Source organism: Aedes aegypti, chromosome 1 (assembly GCF_002204515.2).
Source record: "Aedes aegypti strain LVP_AGWG chromosome 1, AaegL5.0 Primary Assembly, whole genome shotgun sequence".
Taxonomy (NCBI): domain Eukaryota; kingdom Metazoa; phylum Arthropoda; class Insecta; order Diptera; family Culicidae; genus Aedes; species Aedes aegypti.
The window spans coordinates 185699767-185712195 of record NC_035107.1 but is presented as its reverse complement, the minus strand read 5'-3'; the positions used below and the strand labels follow the sequence as shown (position 1 = coordinate 185712195).

Genomic DNA, 12429 nt, shown 5'->3' with positions numbered 1-12429 from the left:
CGTATTACCGATGCATTATCATATTTGAGGCAGAAAATTGAAGGTTTTTAAATCATAGGCTTCTGAATTGTGTCGGTAATGAGCTATCCCTGGTATTAATGTGTATGTGATGATTGCGATGTTGTGGATTACCACGAAAATAACAGCAACGTATGATTCTGATAAAAATTGTATTATTTTTTTATCTCATCGATTGAGACCACTGTCACAATAATTTGTCTTTTGTGTATGACAACAGGTTTGAAAAATTGTCATGGTTGAAATTGAATGCAAATATTCTCATTGTGAACCACAATCGGTTAGCCACAATTGGTTATTATTTGTGTTTTTTATTATTAAAATATAGGTCATTCCACTCAAGTGTCCACAGCACGTGTAATTGATCATAATCGATTTCTACCAAATGAAGGCCAAACATTCATACACTTGAAAAATCCCACATTTTATACCTATGAGACCATCACCGAACAAAAATAAACATAATTTTGTTCACATTATCAAATTTATATCTTCAAAACTTTATGACGAAGAGAAAAATGATCTTCAGTAATGTTGTAAAAATTTGTTGGATGTTCTATTTTCAATTTTAAAATTATAAACCAATTTTTCGTATAAAAAAATTGCTTTTCACAAAAATCTGTTAGCAATTGAAACTATGTGTATTTTTAAAGCCTTTTTCTTCTTCTTGGCATTAACGTCGCTACTGGGACAAAGCCGGCTACTCAGCGTAGTGTTTTAATTAGCACTTCTAAACTTATTAACTGAGAGTTTTCTTTGCCTATGTTGCCATTTTTGCATTCGTATATCGTGTGGCAGGTACGATGATACTTTATGCCCAGGGAAGTCAAAGAAATTTCCATTACCAGATCCTGGACCGACTGGGACTCGAACCCAGACACCTTCAGCATGGCTTTGCTTTGTAGCCGCGGACTATAACCACTCGGCTAAAGAAGGCCCCCTTAGTCTATGGTCTCGAAATTCCCTTGAAAGCCGGGTACTTCACCAACCCAAGTTGCATCCAGATAAATATCTTACCCGATGTTGTTTGATTTACGTCTTTTCACCAGTTTACTAACTTGTTTTCCTATTTTCTTTCCCGTGAATTGCAGGTGTGATGCTGGACTACCTCACGGTGAAGCTCCCAAGTTGGCTGCGCCATACGATTCTGGGGGTGGCATTGGCTGCTCTAGTTTATAGCTTTGCACTGTTCTCACCCTTGGCGTACGGAATGAATGGACCGTTTTCGCACGAACCCAACTCAACGCTGTCCGGGCTCAAGTGGATGGATACGTGGGAGTTTTGAAGCGCACGCCGCAAGCTCTTGCCAGCTGGACCGACCGACCGTACTGGAGATTTTATTTTCTTGATTCGTTAGTTTATTTTTATTCCGCTCATGTTTGCGCTCGGGAACGGATGCAATGATTTGTTAATACTTTTTGCAAGAATGAGGAATTTTATCCTGTAGGTTTAGCTTCCAGTGAAGATATCTACCGTAAATGAAGAAATACTCAAGGAACATCGAATAAATTAAAACACTGTTTTTGTTTTTGCGTCGTTATAGTGTGAAATTCCTTTCTTATCTGTAGGGGAAGGGGTGGTAAAATAAACACCTTGAGGATATCATCTTGTTTCGGATAGAAAAACGAGGAATTTGTATAGTTCTTTCGCACAACATCAAAAATAGGGATGTTCTCTATAGCAGAGACACAAATTCAAACTAAAATAACTAAATGATTACATATTATTGTCGCAATCATATAAGGATGCAAATGTTCATTTAACATGCACTATGTGGGTAAGGGGTCGTCCATAAATGACGTAGCTTTTTAGGGGGGAGGGGGATCTTCACGAATTTGTGACGAAGTGTGACGAGGGGGAGTGAGGGGTCCTAGCTAGTGGACGTAGCATTTTGAATCAAGACCGTAAAAAGAAAGGCACTGAAAAAAATTGCATACAATTATTTTATATCAAGCTTCTTTTTTTACTTATAAACTTGGTTTATGAAATTACGATTAAGCTTCAAAACTTTCATATGACAATATTGAAAAAATTCACGAATTTGTGACGAAGTGTGACGAGGGGGAGGGAGGGGACGTAGCATTTTGAATCAAGTTCGTAAAAAGATAGGCGCGGAAAAAAATTGCATACAATTATTTTATATCAAGCTTCTTATTTTTACTTATAAACTTGGTTTATGAAATTATGATTAGGCTTCAAAACTTTCATATGACAATATTGAAAAAATATCTATGAAACTTTAGAGTTTCTTGATAAATGCAATCAAACAGATGTTTTGAAGCTTTAAATAATTATGTGAATATTATATTAGTTTGATAAATTGATTAAAAACAATGTTCTAACTACTTGGAGTATATTGTTTTGCCATTTGTTAACATGACTTAAAGTCAGCCGTTTCAGTTTTATCCATATTTTCTGTTGGGGCTTTATTTCTTCACGAAAATAAAATATGTTCTTTTTGCCAAATATTACATTTAAAACAAGATATTTATTCCATGAATTATGCCTTCAATGTTGCAGGAGATCTCCACCCGATCAACTCATAATTTGTTTCAATATATCAATGCTCTTGATGGATAATAGTATTGAGTGTTATCAAAATTGCCCTCTCAATCAATTTTCTTAATAACTCGGTAATTTGAAGAATTTTTATTATTTAACTGTTTCTGATGATAACTGTGTAAGATTATTTCAGTATGGAAATGATAGTTAAGTTCAACTAGAATATTAATAGAAATAATTGTATTTGTAAAATAATCGCTAAAATTTTCTAACCATTCAAAATATTTCAAGTGTTACTTTTATGTATCTGGCCACTGTTTGCTAAAAGGATTTGAAATTGGATAATATTAACGATGATTCATTTCAAATTAATATATTTTCTTGATCATCTTCATTGAAATCTATTTCCTAACAACGAATAAATAAAAGTAAACAATTCTCTAATATAACGAAATTTTTGTTCAATATATTGTAAAATATATTGCACCCTAACTCGACAGTAACGAGCTTCTATAGTAAACTTGTTTTTCATGGTAACAACAGCAAAAGTAATATAATTTAGCCTATACGAAACTGGAAATCAAAACCAAGGAAAATGCTTATTTAAAACTGTTTTCCGAATTACTTTTGAGTGCTACAGTTTGATATACAACTGTTAGATTAGCTTATCCTTTCATTTCAGTAAGTAATTATTATCAGCCCTGTCGTCCTGCTTTTCTCAGATTTTTTTTCTTAACACCCTTTGGGACATCAGTTGAAAATTCAAGCTGTATCATCGACCCGAATTGATTTACCTTTTTGCATGTAGATCAGGTGCAACTAAACGCCCTGTCTAACATCAATCGAAATTGTCAAGCTGTATCAACGCCTTGGAGTAATTTGACCTTATCTCAATTAGATCGATTGCATTTAACGCCCTGTAGGATATCATTTAATAACTACAAGCTATGTTAATGCCCTGGAGTAGTTTGACTTTATTTTTTGTAGATCAGGTGCATCTTAACGGTCTGAAAACTTTAATTCCTAGTATGAACGCCCTGGAGTATTTTGACTTTGCTCTATGTAGATCAGGTGCAACTCAACGCCCTGTATGACATCAATCGATCAAGCTGCATTAACGTCCTGGAATAGTTTGCCGTTATTCCACACAGATCTTTGCGAGATCGGGAGCATCTTCATGCCCTGTAGAAAATCAGTCAAAATTTCTTTTCTGCATCAACGCCCTGTAGTTATTTGACCTTATTATGTATATCAGGCGCATTTTGACGCTCTGTAGGACTTCAATCGAAATTTTTAAATTGTTTCAACGCCCTAAACTAATTTGACTACATTCCACACATTTCTTTGTAAGATCTGGAACATCTTTACGCCTTGTAGAAAAACGATCAAAATTTCCGAGCTGTATAAACGCCCTGGAGTGTTTTGACTTTGCCCTATGTAGATGGAGCTCATCTCTACACTCTGCAGGACATCAATTGAAAATTCCTAGCTTTACCAACGCCCTGGAAAAAATTTGGCTTTATTTCACACAGATCTTTGCGGGATCTAGAGCATCTGAACGCTCTGTACAAAATCAAAAGTAACCTACGTGCTCCTGGGCGTTGATACACCTTATAGTAATTTGAGCTATATACATAGAATAATCAGATACAACATAACGCCCTGTAGGACATAAATTTTAAAGTCTAAGCTGGATCAACGCCCTGGATTAATTTGACCTTTTTACATGTAGATCAGGTGCATGTGACCGTCCTTTACGACTTTATTTTGATAATTCCACGCTGTATCAACGCCCTAGAGTAAAAGTCCACAAAGATCTTGGCGAGATCTGAAGCATCTATACGCTTTATAGCAAATCAATCGAAATTTTCTTGCTGTATCAAACCCCTACGATTATTTGACTTTACCCTATGTAGATCATACGCACCTCATAGCCCTGTATAACATCAATCGAGATTGTAATGCTGTATCAACGCTCTAGAGTAATTTGATTTCGCCTCAAATAGATGAGCTGTATCTCAACGCTCTGTGGAACATCATTTGATAAATTCATTGCTGTATCAACGCCCTGGAGTAATTTGTCCTTATCGTCAATTGTAAATTACAGAATGTATCAACACTCAGGAGAAATTTGACAGTATTCCAAATAGATCAGGTGTATTTGAACGTCATGTATCAAATTAAAATTGGTCCTACATCAATCAAAATTGGTGAGCTTTATACATGCCCTGGAGTAATTTGACTTTATTTCAACTATATCTTTGCAAGATCTGAAGGATCTTATAACCCCTATGGAAAATCAATCGAAATGTCCATGCTGCTTCAACACACTGAAATTTTTCGACCTTGTGTTATGTGGATCAGCTGCATATTAACGCCCTGATTAAGATCAATTGCAAATTCTAAGCGGTACCTACGACAAATTTGACCTTATAATATGTAGATAAAGTGCGCCTTAACGCCATAAATCAAAAATTCCAAGCTGTATCGACGCCTTGGAGTAATTTGATCTTATTTCAAGAAGATTAGGTGCATCGTAACGCCCTGAAGAATATCAATTGTAAAATACATGCTTCTAAAAAGCAATCGAGTAATCTGACATCGTCTTATGTAGATCTTTTGCATCTTAACACCCTGTATCATTTGAAAATTTTAAGCTGAATCAATGTAACTGTTGACGCCGATGATAGATACTGGCCGGACTCATGGCCTGGAGTGCAGTTAACAGGAAAACTGACCATAGTGTAGAGGTGATCGGGCACTAAATTCTTCACGATAGTAATCACGACAAATACACGGATTTGGTTACTACAAACTGTATTTTCGTGGATTATATTAGTCCCTTAACTTATTTACACTATTTACACGCATGGTTATTGCTGATATCACCTTCCCCAGTCTGTGGGACAAGGTATGACGGCGCGATCGCGCGCGAAAAGATTGTTTTACGAATTTGACCTTACGATGCGGCGGTCAACTACAGAACTAACTCTACCTTTCTAAACGCTCTTCTACTTTGCTAAATGCTGATGATAGGCAACAAAAGTATAGATAGATCCGGAAGGGGGGGGGGGGGGGGGGTAGATTTGGTAGTGAGATCAATGTGTTGTTTACGAGACGATGTGCGAACGGCTCGGAAAGTGATATATTCTATTTTGGCTCTGTTGTGTCTGGAGGTATTGTTCCCCTATCTGGATTGTTTTAGAACAGATGTGCAGATACACGATAGAAGGTATAGTGAAGATATAATAGTTGACTATATCTATTGCATAGAACGAACTGTGCATACGGAGAATTTCTGTAGTGGCCAAAAGTATGATTGGACGTTCACGTTTGGCGTGAACATACTCCCCGCCTTGAATCCATTGAGGATTAAAATTATATCTATCTACAAATTCTTCCTGTCGTGGAACATCTTCAAGTTGAAACGTGGGTGATCATATTCGTAGATGAGATAAAGTTGGTGAGTTTTACGAATTTTACAATGTTAATGTTGGTGGAAGATTATCGATTATTGTGCGCATGTTGTTCGGTTCGGTTCGGTCCGGTTGGATTACCGGAGTGATGTTTTCACATGGCATCGGAAATGTGACTGAGACGACCAATAGTCACGCAAGGACGGTACGATCTGGAGTGATTTCCAGAGTGGTGACAGTGTAATCGCAAACGGTTGGAAAAGGGAACATGCACGAACGATCGGATGAAACTTCGGTGAGTCGTTGTTGATCTTCATGTTTGCGTTTTGTTCGATGAAGTTCTCTCGGTGCTGTGCTGTCGATACTCGTACAGATCAACGAGCGAGTGTGCGAGACTGTTGAATGATGATGGTCACGCACAAACAATTCGGTCCGGGTTACAGTTAGGAGAGGTGCCATTTCATTCAAGTAGTTTATTATTGCTTGCACTGCACATGAACGATGATGTCGAAGAGTAGAGATTTAACGTTCCAATATCCTTGAATGTGAGTATGTGTGGCCAATCTTGTGGTGCATTCCTGGATGGTTTGCACGCAATAGTGTATCCCGCCGGTCCGAGCACGTGTGTGTGTCGAGGAAGGATTTCGAAACGGAAGATTGGCTACTGTAGTGTGATGACGCAACTGATCCTGTGGTGTAGTCTGACTGTGGACTACACGCAAATTATTCCCCCGGCCCAATCACGTTGAGTGCATTGCGGGAAGAAATTAACGAAGGACTGTTGCTGATGTGTGTTTAAGATTCGTCAACCCTATGGTATAGCTTCCGAAGCCATACGCAAAGATGGGTATCTGAACGGAGGGTTGGCGAATTTGATGCGTGTGATGTGTCTTCGTGTTGGTGGATCTTGGAATGGAATTACTTCTCTGGAACATCATTCTCGAACATCGTTGTACCATATTGCTGACATACGCATGGTGAAGTTATTGATGATCTTGTCGTTATTTTGGACAATGGCGTCCACTGAAGTGTTGCAATGGCGATTGCGATAGCCGAACGCGGGCTTCCATTATCTTCTAAAGCGATGGGTCGCCAGGCCCGAGCGTCTATCCGGCTCGAAGGACCAATGTTGACGCCGATGATAGATACTGGCCGGACTCGGCCTGGAGTGCAGTTAACAGGAAAACTGACCATAGTGTAGAGGTGATCGGGCACTAAATTCTTCACGATAGTAATCACGACAAATACACGGATTTGGTTACTACAAACTGTATTTTCGTGGATTATATTAGTCCCTTAACTTATTTACACTATTTACACGCATGATTATTGCTGATATCACCTTCCCCAGTCTGTGGGACAAGGTATGACGGCGCGATCGCGCGCGAAAAGATTGTTTTACGAATTTGACCTTACGATGCGGCGGTCAACTACAGAACTAACTCTACCTTTCTAAACGCTCTTCTACTTTGCTAAATGCTGATGATAGGCAACAAAAGTATAGATAGATCCGGAAGGGGGGGGGGTGTAGATTTGGTAGTGAGATCAATGTGTTGTTTACGAGACGATGTGCGAACGGCTCGGAAAGTGATATATTCTATTTTGGCTCTGTTGTGTCTGGAGGTATTGTTCCCCTATCTGGATTGTTTTAGAACAGATGTGCAGATACACGATAGAAGGTATAGTGAAGATATAATAGTTGACTATATCTATTGCATAGAACGAACTGTGCATACGGAGAATTTCTGTAGTGGCCAAAAGTATGATTGGACGTTCACGTTTGGCGTGAACAGTAACATTACCCTATATGGATCAGCAGCATATTAACACCCTTTATGGCATCAATCAAAATTGTTAAGCTTCATTAACGTCATGGAGTTTGACCATGTCTCATTTAGGTCAGGCCTGTAAAATATAAGCTGAAAATTCCAAGCAGTATCAACGTCCTGGAGTAATTTGAATTTATTATATGTAGATCGGCTGCATCACATCGTCCTGTAGGCCATCAATCGAAAATTTCAAACTTTATCAACGCTCTGAATTATATTGACCTAGTTCCGCGTAGATCATATGCATGTCAACGCCCTGTATGGTATTAATCAAAATTGTCATGCTGTATAAATGCCTTGGAGTAAATTTTAGTTCAGATGCATCTTAACGCCCTTTATGACATCAATCGAAATTAACCCGAGCTGTATTAACGCACTGGAGTAATTTGATATTGTCTCAGATAGCTCTTCTTAATTTTCTGTAGAACAATAGTTTAAAATTCAAAGCTTTATCAACGCCCTGCAAAAATCTGACCTTAATCACATAGAATCGAAAAAGGGTCCTAAAGCCCTGACCCAATTTTAGTGCTAAACGCTTAAGTTTAGGCCACAAACACATGTTTACTCAATTTTTTATGTTTTCTGTTTGTTTAAATCAACAAAACATTTTTTTTAATTTTTAATTTTGGGTGTATTTTGTTTTCCGTGTCCCTTCCGAAATGTCATATAGGAACAACCCCAGTGAAAAAACTATAACCCCTGTGGTGTTTTTGTCGACTAAGCGAACGTCAAACATGATCAAAAGTGTCAAGGTTCTTTTATGGACCCAATTTTTAAATTAAAGTTTAAATATGATATAGCCGTTATTTGAGCGGGAAAACTTGCTAAAGTAGTTACAGTAACATGCTCTTTCGTGTTATTAAAAAAAACAAGATTTCATTCAACATTTTAGTACCCTATTGTCAGGTTGTATGTACTGGAGTGATCTGGAGAAAATTAACGGCCTGTAGAAAATCAATTAAAATTTCCGAGCTGTACAACCCCTTGTCACCACTAAATTCTGAAATTCTGATATTCCTTTGGTATATAACTCACTTTTTCGCGTGAAAAAAAATATGTTGAAATTGCGATTGCGACATAACTTCAGCATGGAACAATATCGATCGAACTTAAGTAACTCTTGAAGTTTGATGAGATACATGAAATTTTGAAGCAGAAAAAATCAACTCATATGTTCTAAGGACAATCAGTTTGTATTCTTGTTCATTTTGGGCCAATAGTTTTCATGTGATAGTGACAAAAATTCATTATCAAGTACGCATCAAAAACGGTATTTGCTGAAATGAGTTTGAAAACCTGCTGTAATGAATAATTAACAATTCTAAAATCCACTAATAGATCCAACGCCAAATTAAATACTATTGTGGTAGAGCCGATATCAATACCAGTTCCGACTACACCGCTTCGTGCCTATCCGACTGATATCGTTCGGGATGCGTTGTGCATCACTTGGGCAGTCTCACTTCCACCTTGCACAAGCATTATTGTTTGGTTACCACACCGTGCGTGTTATCGATCATAGACCGAACCTTCGAGTCGTTACCACAACTATAATAAACATTAGCGTAATATTTTGAAATCCAGGGCAGTTGTCAATTTTTTTGCACTTTGATATCACTTCAAGGGTGACATTTTATTTTAAAATTAGGCGATAAATTTGGCTGAAGTTCGAACCTCTTGTTCAATCCAAAAATAAGGTTCAAACTTTCTAGGTGTCCTGCTTTAAGAAACCTTGAGCATCTGTTCGTAAACTCATTTTTTCGATTCTTTTTTTATATAAAATAATATAAAGGAATTTACGTATTTTCAGCAGTTTGAGCCGATGCACAGTGCGTTGCTCCATAGACAAAAATCAAATTTCAAGTTATTTTATCCGACGTTAATGAGTATCCACAAGTGCTTATAGATAGCATACGCTATTGAAACAAGTATTTATAAGCTTTATAAAGCACTAAAACTACTACAACATGCGTCGAAAGTGACAGTTTTCGGAGTTGCAGAAAAACTAAATTTTGTCGCATGTTTACAGCATTCCTTCCAAATAGTAGGGAGAGAGTTGAAACCAATCTATTCAATCAAAATCGAAAAGAGAACATGGCTGAAGGCTGGTAAAGTATATTTTCTGTGATAAAAACGAATAACTATAACGAATAATAACGATAAATAAGAATTTGAACTGAGAATATGAGAAATTCTCAGGATGAATTGGCTATAAAATCAAACTTATGAAATACCAACTAATAAATTTGATTATTGATTCAAGAAAAGTTCCACCGAGTTCCAGCCTAAATCACGCACATACATGTTTCTTAGAGTGTCCTCTAAGAGGTCTGAAAGATTCAGCTGCAACTCCCTGCAACTCTTCGACATTTTTGACTATATTTAGGTATCATCCTTAACCAGCATAAGTGTTGTTTCTGATAAAAAATCTTAAAATCTTGCAACGTTATGTGGTTACGGCTCAACCAAACATTACACCAGAGCAAGTTTATGCTTAAAATAATATATTTTAATAATATATTTTAATAATATATTTTAATATTATATTTTTCCATGATTTTATTCAAATTTTATATTAAAAATTGAAAAATTCAAAATATGCGGTTTATTTTTGTATAAAGGCGTATAAGTCACTTTTGCAGTTACGAGTGAGAAGAGACATGTTTGCAAATAGCTTCTTATATCATTATGAGCAATAAAAGTACAAATCGGAAGGTTTTTCTTGGAAAATAACGAAATTGACGCTTGGGACAGCTCTGCGATTATGCGTATATGCGTTTATTATATTTATGCAAATTGTAGCTCTTTTGACCAGAAACAACTTTCCCTTTCATACCAAAGTGCTCAAATGGCTTGATCTTTGAGTTTTGATTTTTGTCCCGCATCTCCATACATTCGGCGCACTGTGCGATGCCGCGATTCATTTGTAATTTTCTCGGACATACGCAGACAAACTAAATGTTTGTTACATTTATGCGCTGCTCAATCCTGTCTTGGATCACACAAGCAGGCTTGTTGAAAACTTTTTAGAAACGGTTTTACAATACTTCAATTATTCCATGTAATTGTGACTATTGTCGGCATTCTCAATTTCTTCGGCAGCCTTTCACATAAGATCTGCAGGCAAATCTGTTCGGCAATTCCACATAAGCTGCATTTTAAGGCGTATTTATTTCATTCAATGACATCTCTGGTGAAATTGTTTGTTCGGAAAACTCGACATGGGGAAGCGTGCATATTAGTGAATCCTTTTTATGCTAGCAGTTTGAAGAGAAGTTGTTTTTTTATACATTCCGGGTATTTCTTCACGTATCTTTCTTTTCATATATCCTAAAACACAAATCAAACTGAGAAAGTTTGTAGCTTTCATATGCAATAAATTTGGTCATCTTGAATTTTATCGGAAAACAAATGTTCACCATTCGTTTTTAATTTTGTGGTCACCATCAAAAAGCTAACTAAGGGGTCACCCAAAAATGACATCCATCATTTGAGGGACGGGTGGTCTACGAAAGCGTGAAATCTCGAAAAATGATGGACGTTATATTTGAAACTTCCCTAAGAAAAAACTGAGTTAGAACAGCTGCAAAAACTAGGTGAGCAATGGTATATTAGTCGTTTGAAATGAACGATTTTCTAAATTTATGAAAACAACATACACCCGATTCTGTCACTTTTTTTGCACAGCCGTGTAAAAAAATCCGTGCAAAAACAGAATCGGGTGTATTTCGTACAACAAAGTAATAAGTATTCAATCGCTGGTTCTTTCCTCGAGTAAACTGTAAAATGGGATTGAATTTTGGGTAAAAAATCTGATGGCCATATTGTATTATGACGCCATCTTGATATTAAGCAAAAGTAGGAGTTATTTAGTATAATGATACTCATCATGTTGAAATGTAATAAAAATTGAGTTGAAGCAAATACTCTCCATTTTGAGAATCTGTGTGAATTTCGATCATTTGTCCCTGATTTTGAAGATATTCCGATGTATCTAGACGATTCGACATTATCCATATATGTTTTAAATTTATAGGTGTTTCTCCGTTTCACATTTTAATTGGAATGAGCATTGAACACAAACTAAACACGTTTGAATGCATATTAGTTCTCATGTGTTTGGAATATATATTAATTTGATACAATTTTCTTGTGAGCTTTCTCATTAATACCTGGGAATACAACCGCCCTCTGGGCTATAGCAACGCCCTCCTCAGAAGGGGATAACTAAGAAGCTCAAATTTTACGACGACAGGGCTGATTATTATCAAACTTTGTATTGAACTTCTCGATTCCAATTTTTTGTTTCAACCCAGTAGTGGAAAACAATAAAAAAAAATACAGAGGGGGGGGGGGGGGAGGTGCTTGATATGCTACGTATTTTCCAGGGGAGAGTACCAGTATTTGTGACGAAATGCTACGAGGGGCGAGGGGGGTGTAAAAAATCAGTGAAAAAATGCTACGTCATTTATGGACGGCCCCTAAAATGAACATCATGCAAAAAAAAAGTGAGCAAAACAAATATTTTTGAAAATTTTCACTGAATTTTCGAAAATATATCTAAATGATTGTAACCCATTTAAAAAGAAATCTAAAGGTATCAAATTTGACATCATATCATAAGGACCTCCAAGCTAAAAGTTATTATTTTTATTTATTTTATC

At 36.7% G+C, this 12429-nt stretch overlaps 1 protein-coding gene across 2 annotated transcripts in view; it reads left to right on the top strand.

Annotated features, from left to right (window-relative positions):
• The window catches only part of LOC5578528 (protein O-mannosyl-transferase 2), a 62073-nt gene extending 60519 nt beyond the window's left edge, over window positions 1–1554 (top strand). For both annotated transcript variants that reach the window (XM_021855093.1, XM_001663869.2), the window contains exon 9: window positions 1110–1554. In XM_021855093.1, coding sequence (XP_021710785.1) covers window positions 1110–1303 — 194 coding nt within the window. In that variant the 3' untranslated portion in view covers window positions 1304–1554. The remainder of the gene's footprint in view (window positions 1–1109) is intronic.
• Window positions 1555–12429: the final 10875 nt, after the last annotated feature.